Below are 23,363 nucleotides of genomic sequence, written 5' to 3'. Positions count from 1 at the left end.
ACTGGGTGTAAATGAACCCCAGTCCGTCCACGTTCAGAGGACAGATGGGACCCTCAGACGTCAGATTGTGCGGGGGAGTCCAGTCTGTAGGAGCCAAATGCCCCAGGGGACCTGGGGTTGGTGGAAGGAGTGGGAACGTGGTGTGCGTGTTGAACCGATGGCCTTCCTGCTCATCTCAGCTTTCCCTGGCATCCAGCCGACCCGCTGGATGCCCAGTTTTAATTAGACACTCCGACATACTTCTCTGCCACCAGCCTTCCGTGGACCAGCGCGTGGGAGGACAGTACCGAGGAGACAGATCGTGTGGCAGGGGGAAGGCCTGGGGACACAAACCGGCCCCCACCAGTGACAGGCTGTGTGATCTCACCACACTACTGAATGTCTCTGGGCCTCAGGCTCCTTCTCTGTGCTGTGGCTCTCGTCGTGGCCTGGAGCCAATGTGTCTGCCCATCACGGATGGAGGGCATCATCACGTCCAGCCTGACCGTGCCTGAGTCGTACGGCCTGCATTGGCTTGAATACAGAGGAAGGGAGAAGAGGGCCCGCGTTCTCCGCTCTGTGATGGTCGTCGGTGGAAACCGCCAAGGGCAGCATCTGGCACTCAGCCCGGGCCTGGGGATTGAAAGGCGATGTTGTCACACAAGTTACCATCACCGCGCTGATGTACCACGCACGGCTTCGGGCCGTCGGATGTGAGTCCCGTTCCCATTGGATTTAAGGAACTTTGACGGCGCATCTGCAGGGTAGTGGGCCCTGACCTGACAAGGTCACTCGCTGCTGCTGCGGGGGCTGCACTGGCCAGTGGCGGTGTGATAAGAGGAACAAGAGACTGGCCTGAGGGCCTCGAGCCCCCAGCCCTGCGCCTGGCCCAGCCAGACTTTGTATGTGCCCTGGGCGGGCTCCACCCCTCTTTGCCCTTGGCCGTGTCCCTGGGGCAAGTGTGGGGAGAGAATGGTCCCAGATGCCCACTGTGCCTGGACCTTCCAGAGGGCCAACCATGAGATCTCGGGTGCCTCTCCGGTCAGGAAGTGCCGTTCTTCCGGCCGCAAGGTGACACCTTGCGTGGGTGGCCAGGCCGCCTGGACCAAGTACTGGAGGCATGACATGTCCTGGGACTTGCCAGAAGCTCGAACTGGAGTGTGCCGAGCCCAGTGGCCAGCCTGAGTTTCCGGCTCCCTGCCACGCGCTGAGACCCCACCATGAGCTGGCCCTGCCCCGTCACCATCCCCAGAAAGCCCTGCGTGGGGTCACATCACTGTCCCCCCTGCAGATGGAAAAAGGCCTGGAGGAGGGACGCCAGCACGTGCCAGGCCTGGCTTCCAGAACTTTCCACCAACTTGTCTCGTGGGGTCGCGGTAACAAAGTACTGAGTGCAGACCGGGTCTTCCCCGGGGGACCTCTGCTCACCTCCTGGAGGCCGTGAGCCCGAGATCAAGGTGTCACAGGCTGGTTCCTTTGGTGGCCATGAGGGGGGCTCTGTCCTTGGCCTGCAGACGATGGGTCTCTCCCTGAATCCGCACAGGAACCCCCGTGCGTCTATGTCTGTGTCCTAACATCCCCTGTGTGTAAGGACAGCCGTGAGGACCAAATCAGGTTGTAGTCTGAAGTGCTAGAATTGGGGGGCTGACCTATGACCCTGGGGGGATACAGTTCAGCCATCACAGAGGGGCTCTTTCTGTAGCCTCCTGGGCCCCCCTTTTGACGGCTCTCACACTCTGTGTAGAGGAAGGGAAACTCGGCTGGCTGGGCAGGTTTTCCTTTTCTGCCTCTCCCCATCAAGCTCAAGGCTCCTCCCAGGCTGCATGGGGCTCCCTGATGGCCTGGGTGTGGCTGCCCGGGGACCCGACAGCTAGCCCGTAGGGCCCTGGGGGTCTGCGCTCGGTCTGCTGGCATCCAGAGGCCAAGCCGTTATCACTCGGGCAGAGACCAGTCTCGGCCTCCCCAGGTCTAGTGGGGTATGGCTCTGTAAAGCCCCCAACTCGCCCCCCGCATCAGTCCCCGGGGAGCAGGGGTCCCACATGAGGCAGGGTGACCCAGGGCTCACACCCACACTGAGGCCCCTTGCAGGCCGATTGCGCCGGGACGGCAAGCATGACCCAGGTGCTCTGAGGTGACCCAGGTCCTTTGTTCCCCCAGCCCCATGCTGACGTTTAGGGGATCCTGGAAAATAGGCACCTCTAGTGGGGTCTCCACCTGAGGAGGTCAGAGGGTCACTGGCCGTTTGGGAGAGGTGACATGACTCGTTCAAGGTGGCAGTTGGTAGCCCAGGGGGACATGGGGCCAGCACGCAGGGCTCCCTGTGATTGTGCTGTGGGTCCAGAGGAGGCCCTGGACATGGGCCCTGAAACTCAGTTTTCCCAGGTGGAGGGGAACGGGATGGGGGCAGCACTCCCAGCAGAGGCGATGCTGGGAACCAGGGCCAGAGCTGAGGCCATTAGCAGCAACTCTGGGAAAGAGTCTGGGACAGGGAATGGTGGGAGGTAAGTCAGGGAACCAGCTGGGCACTGGGCTTGGAGGCGTGGGGGTCCCTGTGGGGGCTGAGCTGTGTTCTGGTGGCTTGGGGAGCCACGGAACATGCTTGAGCAGGGCAGAGACCTGAGCAAATGGTGCCTGTGCTCAAGGCCACCTCCCCGATCCTGCCCTTGTGCCAGCTGGGAGAGCTTGTCCTGGGGGCCCTATTGTCCTAGCCGCCCCCTTGCGGTGAGCTCGCTGGACTCAAGGGGACACTTTCCCGGTGGGTCCAAATGGGGATCTACTCAGACACCTGGACTTTGGAACCAGGGAAGGAGAACAGACCTGGGGTTGAATCTTGACTCTGCCTCTCCTGGCTGTGTGGCTTTGGGCTGGTTAGCGTGCCTCTCTGAGCTTGGTTTCTAGCTCTTGCTGAATGGGTACAAGAGTATCTACCATAAGGGGTTAGTAAAGACTCCAGGCAAGGTCAGGCCAGACTCTGGGCATTTCCTTTCCCGGATCCAAGCAGCCAACACCTCCTCTGGGACTTAGGCTGTGGAGGGAGTGACTTTCCTGTCTCTGGAAAGGTCCCGGTGAGCCTCAGGCAGATTGTGTGCAGAAGTGGGGGGGACACCATGTCCGGACTTGGGGAGGGGATCCTGGGGTCAGAAATTCAGAAAGACATGGCAGGGATGTTTTCTGTCCTATCCATGCTATCTCTGGTTTCATCTGGGAAGACCTAGAGGCTAGGGTGACCCGAGAGCTGGGGACAACAGGAGCCTCTGGAGAACAGATCCCTGTGCTCCCTGCGAGTGGCCGCTCGGTGTTCGGGGTGGTTGGGCTTCCTCTCTGCATGTCCGCTGGGCTCCAAGAACAAGCGTCCTTAAAGGCAAGGCAGTTTATGGCATTCTGGTCTAGGTTAGAAGCCACCCAGTGTCGCCCCCATCACGTCATTGGCCGAGGCAGTTCCAGGGTCCACCTGTGTTCCCGGGGAGGGGTCTCGGTCCCCGCCGCTGAGTGGGAGGCATGTTAAAGCCACAGTGGAGGAGAGCCTGAGGGGGGTGGATGCCTGCCTCCAGGGGCTGCTCTGAAGCCTGCTGGGGAGGGATGAGTGTGCCACGATCTCTAGAAGGAGCGCCGGCCACATCGCCAGAGGCTGAGGCGAGTGAGACGGCACATGCTCAGTGTGATACGTGTTGATTCATCCCATTTCTGGAGCACCTGCCCGGTGCTAGGCGCTGGGCTGGGTGCTGGGCCTCTGAGGGCAAGCCGGGCAGGCGTGGAGCCTTGTACCCCTTCAGAGGAGAGGACGTCAGAAAGACGTCCAGTGCAGGGGGGTGAACAGGAGAGGAGGGCGGCTCACCCACCCAGAGACATTCACTGCTGTGCCCTGGGCCAGCCCTGAGCAGGGCTCGGAGAACCCCTGGTGGGTCGGCCCCCCCGGACGTCCTGGTCCGGGGCTGATTCAGAAGCCGCGAGATGCAGGCAGAAGTTGGTCAGTTTGGGAATATGAAGCATTTCCACATAATCAGTTCTGTCTGCAAATGTGTGCTCGAGCCTGCGTCCACTGCTTAGAACTCGGGCTGAGCGGAGTGGATCGCAGACAGCTGACCGCAGTCTGGCCCTGGGGCAGGTCAGGGGTTCGGATGAGCCCACTTAGCTTCATAGAAGAAACCAAAGACAATATCCATGGGGAAGCAGAAGAGGGCCGGGTCGTCTCCGGGGGCACGGGGGTACAGCTTCACATGGATGTGGCATGCCGGTGGGGTCCCTGCAGTTTGATGGTGTAACTGTGGAAGTGGGTGTGGGGTGGGTGCTGGGAGATCAGGCGTCCAGGGCAATGGGCTTCCATCAGGGAGACTTTCTGTCCCCCAGGGGATGGGGACTCCTCTGCTTTGCCTGGACCCTGTGCCAGCCCCGGGCTCAGCAGGGAGTGGGAGCCCATGGACATCCTGGATGAATGACATACTTGAAGAGGCAGAGGGTCTCCTCTCTGGCCGAGGGGGAACTTGCTTGCTGGGCCCAGGTTGCCGACGTCCACGGCCATGGCCGGGATGGCTGCTCCAGAGGACAGTTCCCGCTTCATGATTATAATTAGCAGTTGGCCCATAAGTAGGTTAGGGAAGGGAGTGCTCTCGTGTGAGTGGGTGTGATTTTCCAACACGCAGCCCAAGGGAGGGCTGCGAGACAGAGTGGGGACCCGTTCCCGACCTGAGACACAGCCCGCGGAAGAGCATGCCCTGAGAGCAGGCAGACACTCCGAGCTCAGGCATGGGTGGGCCCTCCACTCCACACTGGGAAAACCAGCCCGAAGAAATACCTGTGCTGGAGGACATGCACCGGACACAAGGATGCTTCTGGCCACGTGGTGTGAGAGCCATCCCCTCCTGACCCCTGGCCTTGGAGGGGCTTCCAGGCCAGGGAAGGCAGCCATAGACCAAGGGACAAGGGCCACCCAGCATGGTCATACTGTGGTGGAGATGAGCGTGGGATGGGTACTCACTGAAGACCCGGAAGGCACCTGCCCACTTCATGTCACCTCCTCCCAGAAGTCCTCTCTGATTGCACCGAGGTTCATCTCCCTGCTGCGCTTCTGTCTGTGGCTCTCTGCTCATTGTCATGGTTAGAAGTGAAGGCCTGGGGGAGGGCAGGAGCTGTGTGCCTAGGACCCACCCTGGGCGTACTGGAGTCTCAGGACTGTATGGCCTATTCAATATTAGAGCAGAGCCATGCCGTCTAGAGCCCCAACCAGTGGTTTGCCTGATATACTCAGCAGAGTGAAGAGTGGACCAAAGCCATCACGCCGATGGGGTGTGGGGGCCAGTCAGACCCCAAGCACACAGGGCCCCCTTGGGCCATCCTGCGGTTCATGACCTGCAGGCCAAACCCCGGATGATGAGATGAGCAGGAATGGGAAGCGCACCGGCTTGGGCTCCAGCATGGCCTGGGCCCTTGGAGTTGGAAATGTCCCTGAAGGTCACGAATAACGTGTGCCTTGCAGTCTGGGAAACGAGAGATGCGTTGCTGGAACGAGAGAGGCGTCTCTAAGTCTGAGGGTTGTCCCCTGTGAAATGGGGGTAACAGACTCTTCCTGCAGGTAGGGAGCCGGGGCTGGGCCTGTTTGGTTCCTGTAGAATCCGGGCACCTAGTAGGTCCTCAGGCATGTGTAGGTAGGTCCTCAGGCACGCCCCTTCAGGCACGCGTCGGGTGGGTGAACCACGGAGTCAGCAGACAATAACAGCAAGAACAGCTTTGTTGCTTGAGTTCCTGGAGTTGAGCGCCCTTGGCTGGGCGCCTTGCACTTCTGACTTCACAATGAAGTGCTTTGACTCTTGGTGGTCTCCAGGGGCTCGGGGCACTAGGAAGGCTCAGGCCAGATGCGCCAAGGCCGGAGGAGGCCGGGGCCACAGCAGCATCTGCCCTGGGGAGGATCTCATGGGAGAAGGGAGACCGCTCCGGGCATGCCATGACATGGGTCCCCAGCTTTGATGACAGGAACAGACAGGGGGCATCCGGCTGTGGCGTCTAGAGTGATGTCAGGTTGGTGAATTTCTAGGAACAAAGTGGGAAGTGGCCCCACTCAGGGCTGAGCTGACAGAGGGAAGAGGAGAATGGGAGGGTTTGGTGGGTGAAGAGTCCAGAGCTATGTTCCCAGCTCATCAGGGTAAAAAGCCCACTCGCCTGGTGTCCACGAGCCCCGCCCGCCAGCCATATGGGCAAGGGAGCGGAGCTTGGTGCCGACGTTAGCCGGCACTCTGGTGGGGATCAGCCGCCAACCCTGCTCCCCAAGCCAAGGGCTGGCGAGGCCTGGCACTGGTCTGGGTCGGGCCTGCTCACGGTGTCAGCGCTGGGCACCGCCGAGTGAAGCGCTGGGTGCAGGCGCCGAAGTTAGGAGCCTCACCTACTGCAGGTCACTAATGGCACTATCTGCGGCCCCATCCCTGTCACTGCCTCCTGCATCCCCACACACGACAGGTGCTCAGCTGGGTCACGGGCTCCACATGTGTCGTTGGTCTGATCCGCGTGAGGGTCCCACATTTGGGAATACTTGTCCCGTTTCCTGGAGGAGGAAAAAGGCTCCAGAGGGCATGTGATCTACCCAAGGGTAGGGAGGGGCGTTGCTGGGATCAGGACAGCTGTACCCCTCCCCGTTGCCTACCCTGCCGCAACACGAGGTAGCCAAAGCAGGGAAGCAAATCTAGGACGATCTCCTGACAGGTGGGCTTGTAAGCAAAGGCCCCCCCCTGCCCCCTGTGGACTCCTGGTATCTTTCCTGATAGCCTCCTCCCCTCTCCATCCCCAGGGGTAGGGGAGGCCCTGAGATTGGAGGGCCTGGGATGACCAGGCCAGCAGCGGTGGTTGACGACATCTGTCAGGCATTGTACCGGGAGCTTTTTCTCCTTTAATGGAGTCTCACAAAATGCCTCATGATACCAGGCACCAGCTCATCAATGTGAAACCTGAGGCTTCCTGGGGTTTGGTCAGCTCTCCAAGGTCACACAGCTGCCCCCGGATATGGATGCAAGCCCACACCCGGCCCTGCTGGCTCCCATCCCAGGCCCAGCAGCACGCGGCTCCTGTCTCCTGGGGAGAGAGCAGGGTCACAGCCTGGAGGGCCATTAGGGTGTCATGGGGACCGTGGGACCAGCCCTCGGTCAGGTTGATGATCCCGGGAATAATTCCCTTTCCCTGCAAGGGTCCTTGGGACCAGGATTTCCTTATCACGTGGCAATCAAATAGTCTCAGCCCCATGCGATTGGTTCTTACCACCTGAGTTTACGCGCTGGGTTATTATCCCAGCTGGGGACCCATGAAGCCAGAGAGGTTGGAGCCCATCTTGCAACCATAGCCAAATGAGCCTGTCCCTTTGGCTGTGTGTGGTAGCTCTCCCTCTGCTTCTCTTTCTTTTAACATTTTTCCCAGACTTTAGTCCTTAGAGTGCTTTTCGGTCCACAGTGACGGTTGAACCTGCTGTGGGTTCCCACAAGGGTGGGATGACATCACCGTGTCCCACCCCAGTGGCTTCTCTACCCTAAACAGCCCCACGCCCCATCTGCTCGCCCCTCCCTCCCCCCAAGCCCTGGCAACTACTGATTGTTTTTCCCATTTCCGTGGTTCTGCCTTTTCCAGAATGTCCTGTAGATGGGCTCACACAGCCCACGGCCTCTGCAGACTGGCTCGTTTCCCTCAGTAATACGCATCTGGCTGTCCCCCGTGTCATTTTGTGGCTTGATATCTGGTTTCTTGATTATGCTTCTTTTTTATGTAAGACCCACACACCAGACACTAGGGCTGGCCAGAACAGCCCATCCCTGTCTTGGGGCCCCCTGGAGAGAACCCTGGGTGTTGCCCCCTGCAGGTCCTGGGCCTCCTCTCCGGGCCTCAGCTCCCTTGGCTGCAGGGACAACAGCTCCCCACGGAGACATACCCCATCCGAGTCCACATATGGGAATTTCTTTCAACTGGGCCTCTGCAGAGGTGCGAGGAATGAGTCACCTTGGGAGGTTAGATGCTCCCCCCGCAAATGCACGGGATACCCAGATGGGACTCCTTGGGTCAGAGTGGCACCTGCCACCCATCCCCACAGCGCAGTGTCTGCCTCCCGCCACCAGAGGGCAGCACCACAGCTCTCACACCCAGACACCCTGGGAGGCTTTTAGGATGCTCCAGGTGGGCAAGAGTTGGATCCCCCCAGCAAAGCCTATCTTAAAGCAGCTCCCCCAACCTAGACCAGATCGACCTCAAGTAACCAGGAAACTGGTGGTGTCAGGCTGTGTGTCTTTGTGAATGACAATAGCTATTGTGTATTGAGCCCATCTTCCTGGCAAACACGCCCCCCTCCTCAGGGCAGGTGATGTGAGCGGAAGGCAGACGCATGGACGGACAGACACATGGAAGGCTGGACATTCCAGGTCACAGCACGCAGCAGGGGAAGCTGGGCTGCACCTGAGCCATCTGCCCCTGCAGCCGGTGCTCCCCCGGGGCTCAGAGTGACCCCCAGGGTGGCTGGGTGACCTTCGGCTTGTATTGGACTCGAGCCGGATTCTAGTAGTATAAAAACTTGTTTGTCTGCTCGTGGACAGATGATAGGCTATTGTTCTCTGTCTGCCGGACAGATGAGAAGATAACAGTGTGGAGGATCCGTGTCCCACCCCCACGCCCCACCCCCCACAATCTCCACGGAGCGTAGGAGGTGGATGGGGTGACTTGGAGCCTGCCAGGTCCCAGGCTGTTCACAGGTTTTAAACCTGGATTCCAGTGGCTCATTCCGCCGGGGAGTCGTAAATTCAAGCCCAAGGAAATGCCACCTTCCACCAATTTTGTTAAGTAATAGATAAGGCCATTTCTGCACCTTTTCTGCAGGAAAAAGAAGTGAAGGGCAAGCCTGTGGTTGGCATTTAAGCTAGAGTGGAGGCTGTCACTGGGGCCATAGGAGGGCAGACAAAGACCCCTCCCCCCCACCCTGCCCCAGCTTGGCACCCTCCAGTGTGACTCTTCTGGAAACCAGAGACAGGCATTGACTCTGGGTCTGGAGAGCCCAGGGAGACGCCAAATTACTTTTCATGCTGCTCACCTCTTTTCTTGCACCTACTTCTTGTCCCCAGACAGCAGGCACTCTGCTGCCCTTGGGGTGTTCACAGCCTCCTCCTTGGACAGCTCACTGTCCCCAGTGTGACCCAGCCCCTCCCCTTTGTGCCACCTGCTCTCAAACTCTGCATCTCGGGCAGGGACCACAGCTGAGAGGAGCCCAGCTCTGGCAGATCGGGGGCTGCTGGGATGCAGGGTGCTGGGCGTGGGGGACAGGTGGGAGATCGGGTAGACAAGTGTCCTCCTCAGACAGGGATGAGGAGAACTTGAGGTCTGCTGCTTGCTCAAAGCTAGCGTTAGACCGTTGTGTAAATGGGTACGCATGTGCAAATAGCTTAACCTTCCAACGAAGCGTGGCAGGTGCTTCCTTGGCCAGCCCACCTGGGGTTTCCACTGCAGCCAGGTGCATAGCTCACCTGCACCTGCAGACGTCCTGCCTCGGGTGCCCTCACTCCTTCCTGCCACCTGCCAACCCTACACACCTGCAGCCTGTCCTTGTCTCGGCCTCATGCAGGGCCCCCAGAACAAAAGGTGGGTGGTATTAGAAGACGGGGAAATGAGTAAAGACACCCACCCACGAGAAAAGCCAAGCGGTCTACTCAGTGCTGGCTAGAGCCGGTGGTCGGCCTCCCCCACTTGCAGAGACCCAGAAACAGGCGGGGCATGGTGGGTGAGTTCCCAGAGGAGGAAAGGGGGCTCTCAGGGGAGTCTGATGGGGGCTGGGGTCCTGGATAGGCTGGAAGGGGGCAGCATCCCACGTGGCTGGTGAGGGGAGCACCAGGTTTGACTTTCTCAGGTTGGTCCAAGGATCCAGCCTGCTTGGGTCCCTGCGTGGGCCATGCTCTTTATCCGGCAAACCTCCATGCTGGCCTCCAAGTCCAGCATCCAGCCAGCTTCTCCTTGTGCTTCAAACAACTCTGCTGGTCCCCAGCCCCTGGGCCTCCCCTCACCCCAGCTCTGCCCCGTGGTGCATCTCCACTGCCCGGCTGGAGCTCCTCAAGGGGACACACCCGCCGTGGGTCACAGGGTCCTGTAGGTACTTTTGGAGGATGTGGCTGAGGAGCATGTGGACACCCCCAAGAGCCCCACAGCCGGGCCCTTTAACTGTCCACTCTGACCTGGCCCTCAGTGGGTCTCCAGTGTTCCATAAGCATCCCAGGCCATGGTTGGCTTTGAGGACAGCAGCAAAATTGCAGTCAATGGCCCCAGGACGCAGAGGGAATCTGAAGCAAGCTCAAAGGAGGACTGTGGTTATTGTACTCGCAGAAGAGAGGACACCAGGTCTCTTGGCTGCAGGAGAGCTGCCAAACTCATGGTGGGGGCTTTGCTTCTGAGGCCCTGCCGGCCGGGGTCCTACCAGGTCAAGGCGGCAAGAGACTAGGCTGCCCGTTGAGAGGGGGTGTGATCTCCCCGCCACTGCATGTGTGCCCACCTGGGCAGGGGCAGATGGCCCATCAGGTGGGGCTGCCATACAGAGGAGTAAGCCCCCCCACCCCAACCACTGGGGGTTGACCAGATGGCCTCTCACATTATCCAGTTCCCTTTGGTCCCCTGGGAAAGAAGACGCATCTGTCCCCTGACCCTCTATGGCACTTGAACAGGGGAGTGCCCCCCTCCACGGCCTCACGCTCCTGCTGCTTTGCTCCTCTGTGCCTGGTGTTTGCCCCAATGTTAACGTGGCTCCTTGTTCCTTCCGCGCAGTGTCGGAGCCGCAGGCCGCTCACAGCCCCCTGGAGAAGCCGCCGAGCACCGCGATCCTGTGTAACACCTGCGGGAATGTGTGCAAAGGGGAGGTGCTGCGGGTGCAGAACAAATATTTCCACATCGAGTGCTTCGTGTGCAAAGGTGAGCTTCTCGGGCCTCTGCTCTTTTTCCTTGATGGGGGCCGGGGCAGGGAAGGATCTAGAAGCTTCCAGAGAGGGTTTCGCAGAGGAGATGGTGTTTGGGATCTAACTTGGAGTAAGGAGGACTCTGGCAATAGGAGGGTTCCAGGCCAGTCCAGGTGGCAGGGGCAGATGGGTGTGACCACATAGTGCTGTTGGGGGGAGGGGCGACACTAGGGACCCAGCCTCCTCCCTGTGCCAGCGGCTCTAGGAGCGATGAACAACGGCTAGCTGAGGGGGCAGCTGGGGTCTGGAGATGGGGGAGCCTGTCCCCGGCTGGATGCCAGGCCTGGGTGTGGCCCCAGCTGAGTCCCTTGGAGATTTCTGTGGAGCTATCTCCTGGGTGTGGGGGTGTGAGGCTGCGGGTGAGCCCCCCCGCCCCAGAGGAGCTCTGCCCCATCGCCACACCATGGCCTCAGGCCCTCTGCGAAGACTGCGTGTTGAGTCCTGTTGTTTGGAAAAAAAACTTGAGAACAACTGGCTGGGCTCTTCTGCTGTGACGGAGGGCACCCCAGAAATGGCTCTGAAGTCCCCTGCCATTGGAGAGGGGCAGAGTGCCATGGGCGACATGGGGGTCTCTGGGGGCCACTGACCCAGGGGAGACCTGAGTGTCCCCGGTGCCCCCCAGCCAGGGACCTGTGGGGTGGCACTATCTCTGGCGGAGGATGGGAGTGCCCTGGGACCCTCAGTCTGAGGGCGACCCTGCCCCTGCCCCTCAGAGGGGCACACCTGGAAGTTCCTGTTTTCTGGGAAAGGATGGAGCAACCCAGGTGAGGGTGTGAGACTAGCAATCACTTAGTGTCCTGTGGACAATGCCTTTGCCCTTGAGGCTGCCCCCCCCCACTGTGCTCTGTGCCCCCCTACCCTGGTAAGTGCCCCATCCCCCCACCATGGCCCGTGCCCTACCCTCCGTTGTGGTCAGTGCCCCACCCCCACCGTGGTCAGTGCCCCATTCCCCTGCCATGGCCAGTGCCCTCCCTCCCACCCTGGTCATTGACCCCCCCCATGTTCAGTGCTCCACCCTCTGCCATGGCCAGTGCCCTCTCCCTGCCTGAAGCGTCTCTCCCTTTTCTTCAGAGCTTCCCAGACTATTATGGGATTTGTCTGGTTTAATTTTCTCTACTCTCCAAAAGACAAATTTGCTGTGTCTGGAAAGCAAAATCCATTAAAATGCTCTTTTTAAAAGGTTATTTCAAAAGGCACAGGGGAAGCAGCCACCATGTTTAAAAGGATTGTCTATAAGCGCAGACCTTAGGAATGCAAGAGAAGGCATGAGACTCCAGAATCGAGTCCTGGTTTGACCCACAGGGTTTGAGGGGAGGTGGGGACTGCCCCAGGAGCCCTCCCCACTTCCCACAGCGTCATCTGGGCCAGATCACTTTGTCCTCCAACCTTTAGCTCCTGAGCAGATGTGGGAATAGCTGTGCCCCCTCCCTCGTGGTAGGTGGTGGGTGGGACTGGCGGCTCCTGGGACTGGCCCCGCGACAGCCGCTGCCCCGCCCCGTGGTTCCTCTGGTAGTGGCTTTGGTGGCAGGACCTGTGGGCGTGCGGGCCCCATTCCAAGGCCAGTTGTACAGCCTCACCCCATGCCTGGCAGCTGTGCCCATGGCCATGGGGATCAGGGCTGCTCCCGATTCACTGGCTGAGGAATGGCGTTTCTAGATTACCTGCTAGCTGGGAAAAGCCATGTTTGTTGAAGCATGGCAATCCACAGTCTCGGACTGGTCTTTTATCCAGGTTTTCATGAAAATGAAAAGCCTAGGAATCACTGAGGCTACTTTGGATGAATCAAAATGAATACCCAACTCACAGTATCTTAAGCAACATGGACATTGATTGTCTTAACCTGAAGTCTGGGAGTGGCCCCTTTAGCCCCTGAGAGTTGGTGAATGTAACAGCTCAACAAGGTCCTTAAAGACCAGGTTCTTTTTCTGCTTCCCCACCCTCACCATCCCCTCTCCCCCTCCCTCAACCTGTGCATGGCAGCAGTGCCTCTCCTCATGGTCTCAGAGTGGCTGCTGTAGCTCCAAGCATCACATCCTCCCAGGGTAGCATCCAACCGGAGAAGGGGTTGGAGATGGGGGGATATGCACAGGCAAAGGGCTCTCTCCTCACATGATTCTCCCTTTGACCAGGGAGAACCCTTTCCCCAAGGTCCCCCAAAGTCTTCAAATAGGATTCATTAGTTAGAACTGGGTCCCGGGCCCACCCACACAGGCACAAAGGACCGGGAAGGAGGGCGGTGACTCCCTGAGACCAGTCCCGTCTGTCCCCGGGTTGGCATGTTGCCAAGTAAACATGTTTAGCACAGCTTCTCACCAGAGGCCCTAGTGTAATGGGTTCTTGCCACCTTGGCTCTTATTGGGCCCAGGTTACCTGGGAAAATCAAGAAATGGTTGTGTAATTATACTCTCCTTCATGGATGCTCCAGCCTTGGGTGTTGATGCCTGGAGGTCTGGATACAAATCTCACCCCTGTCACTGCTGCTCATGTGGGTCTCAGACACATTTCCTAACCTTAGGGTTCATGCAACAATGATCTCTTGGGCACCTACTGTATGCACGCCGTGTTCTTGGTGCTTGAGAGGCATTCGTGAGCAAAACGGCTATGTTTGTCCTTGTGGAGATCATGTCCTAGTGCAGGGGACAGACCATAAAACATTGGATAGGATAGATACATTTTGTTTAGGTGCCCTACAGGGAACGTGGAAGAGGGGCTCAGGAAAGGCAGGCATGGGAGTGCGGGAGGAGTTGCTATTTTCAACTAGGTAATCAGGGTGAGCTTCACGGAGGAGGTGATCTGAGTGAAGACTTGAGGGATATTTGGGAAGAGCCTTGCAGGCAGAGGGAGCATCTGGGACAAAGACAGGAAAGCAAGGCGTGTGCCTAGTGGACTCGGGGACAGGCCGGAGCAGAATGAGTGATGGGGAGGGGGGTTCTTGTGAGACTCCTGGCTCTGACATCTGGGGACGATGGACAGAGGAGGGCTCTGGTCCACATTTGTTTCTATAGACTGCTGTGGGGGTGCCATGTGGGTGCGCAGTGCGCGTGCGGGGAAGGGCCTGGGGGCCAGAGCTCATTGTGTCCACCCTGCGAGGACGTGCGATTCTGGCTGGGAGTGGAAATCCAGTCAGCTCTATTCTCATGCTGCAAAACAGAATAGAAGTGTGCCAAACATGGTGAAAAATTGCCTGCATTTTCTCCTTTTGGGGCCTTCCCAGGCTATTTATGAGAAACCAGCCAAGGGCTTCCAGAACCGAAGGAAAGCTTCAGATACATGGGCGCCATCCGCCTGCCCAGGGCACGTTCCTTCCACACAGTCAGACCCATGCAGGGTGCTCAAGGATCCACGGACCACGAGGCAGGATGAGACTGGCGACAGGGGACTGTTGGTACAGATGGAGGGTCCCGGGGGGCAGGGATTGGGCAAGACCTGGCCGGCCGTGGCTGTGAGCCCCGGGGTTGGCTCATTCTGATCAGGCTGTGGGGCCACCTCCAGCTGCTCCCTCTTCTATCCCCCAGCACAGAGAGGTGTAGGGGATAGTGGGTCACATCCCTCCAGGGCCACCCAAGGGGATCCCTGTTGGGTTCAGCGTGCAGCCCCCCTCATCCTCTCCTCTGTGAGTCTCTTTACCTGGATGTCATGTCATAGGCCTGCTTCTATGCCCACGATCCCATCCTATAAGGGCTTCGACGTCAAGTTGCTCACACTCAGGCTGCCGGACTCTGAACCCAGTGTAGGTGTGCCAGGGTGTGTAATGCAGCAGCAACAACTCTTTGGGGGTTCCTGGTCATTTCCTGGGGATAAAGTCCCCAAGAGGAGGTTGATGATCAGAGGGTAGGAGTGGTTTTCACGTTCTTTAGAGTCAGCGCCAAACAGTGTTCCAGAAAGTGTCTCCCCACCGCTGCCCGCGCTCCTGAGTGTTTCTTGTAAATGACCACAGACAAGTGGGGGGGACCGACACTCGGGGTCACCCACAGCTGCTCCGCGCCCCTGTATCGGTGTTGGCTAATTCGACAGGGAAGATAGAATGTCATGACTGCACCAATGAGGATTTTTTAGATTACTAATGAATCTGGAGTTTTGATTTTGAGCGGGCAGAGGTCGGGGTTTTGACTATGACCTGAGGAGCTTGGGGCAACTGCAGGCCGGCCAGGAGCAGGGGTGACCAGCAGGGACAGGCAACCAGGGAAAGTGGCTGCATTGACTCTCCCAGGGTCTGCAATGCTGACTCACGGGGTCTCAGCAGGGCACTACGTGCCTGGGCACATTTTCATCCAGGGTACGCCAGCATATGCTTGCAAAGATCAGAAGGACAGCCAGACGCCATAGTCCGGGTACCCTTGGGCCCTCCTGGCACTGGATGGCTGTCTTTTCACAGAAAAAGATGCCTAGCAGGGCCCCAGTGGGCTGTTGTTCCCGAGTCGGGGTACCCCTGCTGGGCGTGCACCGTGATGCAAGATGACACCAACGGTTTACACTCTCCTGCTAGGTGTGGGGAGTTCAGGTCTGGCCTCGGCCTCAGCCTCCAGGGATGAGCGATGTGGGTGCATCTGCAGCCTTGATGGCGCCCTGCGTAACTCGGGGTTCAGAGGATGCTTTTCTGTGCAGCTGTTTTTACTTTGTAAGTGGGCTGGGTTCCAAAGGAGGCTGCAGAGGCCCAGAGAGGCTCAGGAGCTTGCCCAGGGCGCACAGCCAAGTGCACAGGTGACGCCGGGATCCAGAGCCAGGCCGCTCCAGCCTCTGAGCTCTCAGTTGTCTGCAGAGCTAACATCTCCTCCGAGCACCGCTCTGGTGTCTGGAACACGGAGAAGCATGTGCCGACCCGTGGCCCTGGCAAGGGGACAGGGGTATCCTGGAGAGGCCTACTGCCTCCCCTGGTGTGAGGGATGGGCCGAGCTGAGGGTGCACCCCTCTCTGCAGGGACTCCTGGGCCACCAGGTGGCAGGTGAAAGGATAGGTGGTAGGCAGGGAGTCGTGAGGCATGAGCTGAGGAGGGCCCCCCCTGCTGACCAGGCCGAGCAGACCAGGCCCCGGGGGACCCTCTCTCCCTGGATGTTCCATCTCCAGACTCCAACCTTCCACAGCTGCGCTCCTGAAACCTGCCCTGCCAGAGCAGGCGCCTGGGGCTGGGGATGGGGCTGCCGGGATGCCCTCACCTCCCGGCCTCCCAGCCCTAAGCCAGGGAGCGTTTGCCTGGTCCGGGCTCCCTTGACCAGACACTGGGAGCTTCCCTCCATCACTCCCGCCCTTTGTGTGGATGCATGAAGGCTTTCCTTTGTGTCTCAACTGACCTACCAACATGTATAATGTTTGTGTTATTTTGATAGCTTTCTGCTAATCTTTGGGGAAAAAAATAACCCAATCCAGATAACTTATTAAATGTTTAGAGCCTTGTGACCGCAAGAAATTCCTAATAAACCAATGTCCACGTTGACTCTGGAATTTTTTTGTTGTAGAGAGCACAATGTGGCACTTCCACTCTTTTTATTAGTTTTTTTTTTATTAGTTTCAGGGGTAGGGGTCAGTGATTCATCAGTCTGATATCACACCCAGTGCTTATTACGCCAAGTGCCGTCCTTACTATCCATCCCCCACCCCCCTCCCCTCCAGCAGCCCTCAGTTTGTTTCTTAATGATTAAGAGTCTCCTAGGGTTTGTCTTCCTTTCTGGTTTTGTCTTGTTCTATTTATCCCTCCCTCCCCCTATGATCCCGTTTTGTTTCTTAAGTTCCACCTGTGAGTGAGATCTTATGACAATTGTCTTTCTCTGATTGACTTATTTCATTTAGCTTAATACCCTCTACTTGCATCCATGTCTTTGCAAATGGCAAGATTTCATCCTTTCGACGGCTGCGTAATGTTCCATTTTATACATACCCCACATCTTCTTCATCCATTCCTCTGTCGATGGTCATCTGGGCTCTTTCCACAGTTTGGCGAATGTGGACGCTGCTGCTATGAGCATCGGGGGCCTATATTCTTGCACCGTACTTTAGGGAAGTTGAGCGGACGTGGGTTTCCAAACAGAAATGGGACCAGGTGAAGTTTCTGCTTTTACCAAGAGTTGGCTGTGTGTTGGTGGTCTTGCTTTGGCATCTACCCTCCACTCGATGTGCCCAAAAGGATGACATGAGTTAAATGTCAAGATGCCGATCTTTAGAATTCATCAGAAATAGCGTCCTTTGCAATCAGCTGTTGGGTCGGTGAAGCATTTTCAGTGTTGATTCAAAAACATGGTGAAGGAAGAAGGAAGGGAGACAGGAAGGAAGGAAAGACATGGTTTTCAGGATGCTGCCTGGGAGCTGGGACCCACGAGGACCCCAGACTGACCCGGCTGGCAGGGCCGGGGTGCAGGGTGTCCTCCTCGCCTCTGGTGAGGAGGGGCTGGTCCAGCTGGGGTGGGTAGAGGCAGCTCCCTCTGAAACCATGTGTCTCCCACGTGCCCCTGGGCTGGAGGGTGTGTGTGTGGGGGGTGGATGCATGGGTGTCCCACACTCAGACTGGCAGGCTGTCCGGAGACAGCCAACCCATTCCCCACCTGGTGAAGTGCCCGGAAAGGATTCGTGTTCCAGTGTTCACTGTCTCCCTCCCTCCTGTGGGAGGTCTGGCCTCGTCTGCACTGTGGGAGACAGACATTGGGACACGGAAATAGACTGGAGTCGGGGAGGGGGCAACAGGGTTTCTCTGCCGCCCGGGGGCAACCATGGGATGCATCTGTCCTCCACCACACGGGATTGGGATCTTCCCACCCAGAACAGAGCACCTTCCCGCTTCATTGTATTTCCTGCTGGGAACAGCCCCACTGAAGTCACGGAGGGGCTCGCGGGCATCCACACACCACCCCTGCTGGGCTCGCAGGCGCTGGCCCCTTTGCATAGACTCCTCGTCCCGGATCGGTGCTACTTTCCTGGACACTTCCCCAAGAAAGTCCACTCAGCACCAGGCTGGGGGGCCAGAGCCACAGTCTATTCCTGGAGCCCAGCCCCCCAGGGGTTCAACAAGTCACCCCAGATTTGCCCTGGGGCCTGTATCAAGGGGGAGCTGTGTGTCGCAGGATGTGGTGGGCAGTCAGCAGCCCGCCAACGCTGTGTCTCCCCCCAGCATGCGGCTGTGACCTGGCCGAGGGTGGCTTCTTCGTGCGGCAGGGAGAGTACATCTGCACGCGGGACTACCAGCGTCTATACGGGACCCGCTGCTTCAGCTGCGACCAGTTCATCGAGGGTGAGGTGGTGTCAGCCCTGGGCAAGACCTACCACCCCGACTGCTTCGTGTGCGCCACGTGCCGGTGAGTTGGGACTGCTGGGCTGCTGGCTCCTGGGCCACTCCTCGTTCCCTCTCCCTCCTGCCTCCTCCATCCGCCTCCTTCCCTCCTCCCTCTATCCTCCTCCCTCCTCTCTCCTTCCCTCCTCTCTCCTCCCTCCCTCCAACCTCCTCCCCTCACCCTCCTCCCTCCTTCCTTCCCTTCTGTTCCCCTCTCCCTCCTCCCTCCTCCCTCTGTCCTCCTCCCTCCTTCCCTCCTCTCTCCTCTCTCCATCCTCCTCCCTCCCTCCATTCTCCTCCCCTCTCCCTCCTCTCTCCTCCTCCTTCCCTCCCTCTGTCCTCCTGCCTTCTCTCTCCTCCCTCCCTCCAACCTCCTCCCCTCACCCTCCTCCCTCCTTCCTTCCCTTCTGTTCCCCCTCCCTCCTCCCTCCTCCCTCTGTCCTCCTCCTTCCTCTCTCCTTCTCTCCTCTCTCCTCCCTCCATTCTCTGTCCTCCTCCCTCCCTCCAACCTCCTGCCCTCACCCTCCTCTCTCCTTCCGTCCCTCCTGTTCCCCTCTCCCTCCTCCCTCTATCCTCCTCCCTCCTTCCCTCCTCTCTCCTCTCTCCATCCTCCTCCCTCCCTCCATTCTCCTCCCCCTCCCTCCTCCCTCCTCCTCCTTCCCTCCCTCTGTCCTCCTGCCTTCTCTCTCCTTCTCTCCCTCCATTCTCCCTCCTTCCCTTCTCCGACCTCTGTTCTTCTGCCCCTTCTCTCCCTTCTCCTCCCCCTCCTCTCCCCATCCTCCTGCCTCCTCCCTCCTCACTCTATCTTCCTCCTTCCTTCCCTCCTTCCATCCCTCCTCTCTCCTGCTGGGCCACAGCTCGGAGGGGAGGCAGGGCACAACCCCGGGGTGGCAGGTGGACGCTGGACGGCTATACACCAAGACATATCTTTGTCCAACCCCAGAACAGGCAGGCCTCCACCCTTTGCCTGAAGGGAAGGACCAGGCCCTCCTTCCTGGGGGTGGTGGTGGTGGTGGTACAGGGGCAGGTTCGGAGGCTGCCAACATGGGGCCTCCTTGGGCTTCTGGGAAGGAGCTCCCTCCCCACCCTCCTTGGCCCCCTTGCTGAGCTCCTCTCCTCCAAGCATCCTCCATGTGTTTCTTCTCTCACATTGGTGCCTGTGGGGTCCACACTTCACCCCATCCTTGCCCACCCACCACCACCCCTCAGCTGCTCCCAGGTCCTTGATCTGTAGGTGGCCCCTCACCCACCCACCGGGTGCATGGCCCCTGAGCATGGATGTCTTCCAGATTTGGGGAAGGGTCCCTCTAGAATCTGCCCAGCCACCACCCCCATGCAGGTCTTAAAGTGCGCCTGCTTGGGGTCCTGCCACGACCTCTGCACTGGGGTCCCTGCATCCCCTCTGTCTGTCTCTCCTCCCTACTGCCCCCTGAAATCCATGAGAAAGGCCCAAAGCAGGGAATAGGTGGAGGATTGCTGGAGTTAGACAAGAACCTAACCCCCTAGCAGGGCCCCAGCCAGCTTCCTGCTCCACCCTGCACCTCTGGGGACTTAGGAGAGAGCCCAGAAGCAGCTTTCCCATGTGAGCAAACCTCCTGCACCCCACGCCCTGCCCTAGACACACTGCTCCCAGGAAGAAGTTCTATGTCGAAGATGCAAAGAGTAAAATGAACCCTGAGTTTATCTTCTGCTCTGTTTTCTCAGTCTCACCACACCTAGTTTCAAGGGGGACTTTTTGAGTGTTGTTGCCACAACTGTTTGTGGTTAGGGCTTGTGTGCTGGATAGAAGTGGATGTTTTCATCAGAGGGATGCAGAGAGGAGGGGAAAATGATAGGGAATATTTCTAATGAGAGTCACTGTGCTGTTGCAGCGTGTGTGGGTCTCAGAGTTCCCACAAGGACAATCCAATATTTGATTGCTGTGCACACAGCTTAGAGGTAAGGGGACATAATCAGAATAAGTTTGAAAGATCACCTCTGGATAATCTTCCATTTTTAAAATAACAACAGAGAGCTCTGTCACACTGGAGTAATTGGGCCAGACTTACACCCTCTGTACACAATTGCAATACTCTACATGAATTAATTGTTTGGGGGCATTGGGGCACAGTCTGCGCGGGACAAAGAGCAGGACCACAAAGGCAATGGACCCTGCAACCACCCAACTTTTTGTCTGGCGACAGTTCCTGGAATGGCACTACCAGGAGGGGGTACTGGGTCAGAAGGCAGTGATAAGAGCAGCAGGGGCTGTGTGCCAGGGGGAGGGAGCCACACAGAGCAAGTGCAGAGAGCAATGTAGGGGCACCTTTGAGACATCACTGAACACAAAGCCATGTAGGCATAGAGGATATTTCACAAGGTGGACAAAGAATGGCCAGATTGCTGTAAGCTGAATGGTTCCCAGGGCTGGGAGACATTCAAGATGTGACCCAGATATGCAGTGGGGATGCTAAAAAAGTTGTGCATTATTAGTGGGAGTAAAATAGCCCAAGAGCAAAGGCTACAAGCACCTACTGAAACGAAGGACAGAATAAACCCCCAAAGGTTCGCACTGATCTGCAAACAGGCTAACTGCCTTCCAGCACTCTTCATAGGAAGACGGGAAATCCAGCCCTGAGCAACATAACATTGGCAGCACCCAAAGTCCACTCAGGTGTTGCTAGCCATAGAAGCTGGGCATTGAGACCTAAAGCCAGAAGAAAAAAACCAATAGCTGTGGGATCCAGAAATGAGAGGGATGTGAAACCCGCAGATGGTGGCTTTGAAACAGCATTGAAAATATGCTTAGGTATTTAAAGGAGAATATGAATGTAAGAGAAGTCATATGGAAGGAATAAAAAGAAGACAAGTGGAAATTCTGAAAATGAAAAAGGCAATTTCTGAGATGACAGATCCCTTCAAAGGAATTAGCAATAGATTAGGTATTGAGGAGGAAAGACTTGGTGAACCTGAAGACATAAGAACAGAAACTATACAGACTAAAGCAAAGGACAGAAAAGACTGGAACACATGAAGACAGATTTGGGGATCTGTGTATAGAGAATCTTTCTGCCTGTCTTGGCTGAGAGGGGGAAACCCTGGAGGTGGGGGAAGACCAAATAATTGAAGAGATAATGGTTAAAAATTTTCCAATCTTGTTGAAAACTGTAAGCCCGTGGATCCAGGAATCTTCATAAACCCCAAGCAGAAAAAACATGACAGAAACATACTAAGTCCATCATAACCAAATTTCTGAAAAATGATAAGAAGAAATATAACAAGGAGCAAGAGAAAAGACCCACATGATATACAGTGGAATGAAAGAATGACTGCAGACTTTTTACCTAAACTATGCACCCCCAGGAGACAATGGAATAGCATCTTTAAAGAGTTATAAGGGGGGAAAAATCAATTTCCATACCATGGAAAAGAAAGAGAGAGAGAGAGAGAGAAAGGAATTAAGGAAGGAAGGGAAAAAAAGACTTTCAATAAATGAAGGCAAGACCACTAAAGAGTATGGGGTTGCTTTGTTGGGGTGATGAAAAAGTCCTCAAACTGATCATGGGGACACATGTGTGAGTCTGAATACTCTAGAAACCGTTGAATCACACACACTGAATGGTATGAACGTTATATACAGGCACATTGAACTTTGCAGATATTGCATTTTTTACCAGCTGAAGGTTCATGGACACCCTGCATCGAGTGAGTGTGCCAATGCCATTTTCTGACAGTATTTGCTCACTTCATGTCACTGTGTCACCCACCTCTTGGTAACTCACAAAATGCCAAACTTTTGTATGAGTATATTTTTCATGCTGGTCTGTAATCAGTGATTACGACTTGCTGAAAGTTCAGATGATGGCTAGCATATTTTTTCACAATAAAGTACTTTTTATTAAGGTATGTACTTTGGTTTTTAGACTTATTGCTATTTCACCTTTAATGGACTACAGTGTAAACATCACTTTTCTATGCACTGGGAAATCAGAAGATACATTTGACTTGCTTTATTGCAATATTTGCTTTATTGCAGTGGTCTGGAACTGAAACTGAAGTATCTCCAAGATGTATGTGATTAAAATAACATGAATAAATGTGTCTACCCTATAAAAAAAGATGAAGGCAAAATAAAGACTTCTGTAGACACACAAAAGCTAAGAGAACTTGTTGCTAGCACACCTAAGTGACAGTAAAGTTAGAAGAAGAAAAATGATGTCAAAAGATGTTGGTAAAGTGCATAAGCAAGCCATCAACTGGTAGATAAAATATGTCTGATGAGGGACTGACATCCAAAATATATAAAGAATTTCTGTAAGTCATCAATAAGAAGATAAGCAAAAACCTTTTTAAAAATGGGCAGAAGAAAATGACAGTACCGGCAAAAGGTTGATATCCAGGATCTATAAAGAACTCCTCAAACTCAACACACAAAACAGAAAATCATATCAAAAAATGGGCAGAAGATATGAACAGACACTTCTCCAATGAAGACATACAAATGGCTATCAGACACATGAAAAAATGCTCATCATCACTAGCCATCAGGGAGATTCAAATTAAAACCACATTGAGATATCACCTTACACCAGTTAGAATGGCCAAAATTAGCAAGACAGGAAACAACGTGTTTTGGAGAGGTTGTGGAGAAAAGGGAACCCTCTTACACTGTTGGTGGGAATGCAAGTTAGTGCAGCCACTCTGGAGAACAGTGTGGAGATTCCTCAAGAAATTAAAAATAGAGTTTCCCTATGATCCTGCAATTGCACTGCTGGGTATTTACCCCAAAGATACAGATGTAGTGAAAAGAAGAGCCATCTGCACGTCATGATCTCAGGGTCCTGGGATCGAGTCCCGCATCGGGCTCTCTGCTCAGCAGGGAACCTGCTTCCTCCTCTCTCTCTCTCTCTCTCTCTCTCTGCCTGCCTCTCTGCCTACTTGTGATCTCTCTCTGTCAAATAAATAATAAAATCTTAAAAAAAAAAAAGAGCCATCTGTACCCCAATGTTTATAGCAGCAATGGCCATGGTCGCCAAACTGTGGAAAGAACCAAGATGCCCTTCAACGGACGAATGGATAAGGAAGATGTGGTCCATATACACAATGGAGTATGATGCCTCCATCAGAAAGGATGAATACCCAACTTTTGTAGCAACATGGACGGGACTGGAAGAGATTATGCTGAGCGAAATAAGTCAAGC

The 23,363-nt window shown here is 56.1% G+C and overlaps 1 protein-coding gene across 16 annotated transcripts in view; it reads left to right on the top strand.

Moving 5' to 3' along the window:
- The window catches only part of ABLIM2 (actin binding LIM protein family member 2), a 134,455-nt gene that overhangs the window by 24,826 nt on the left and 86,266 nt on the right, over window positions 1-23,363 (top strand). For all 16 annotated transcript variants that reach the window (XR_006816403.1, XM_045989840.1, XM_045989916.1 and 13 more), the window contains exons 2-3: window positions 10,741-10,884; window positions 18,025-18,208. Coding sequence is in view for 15 of the 16 variants with exons in the window: in XM_045989840.1 (XP_045845796.1) it covers window positions 10,741-10,884; window positions 18,025-18,208 (328 nt within the window). In the remaining variant the exon portion in view is untranslated. The remainder of the gene's footprint in view (window positions 1-10,740; window positions 10,885-18,024; window positions 18,209-23,363) is intronic.

Source organism: Meles meles, chromosome 2 (assembly GCF_922984935.1).
Source record: "Meles meles chromosome 2, mMelMel3.1 paternal haplotype, whole genome shotgun sequence".
Classification (NCBI taxonomy): Eukaryota; Metazoa; Chordata; class Mammalia; order Carnivora; family Mustelidae; genus Meles; species Meles meles.
This window is presented reverse-complemented; position numbering and strand designations above follow the sequence as displayed.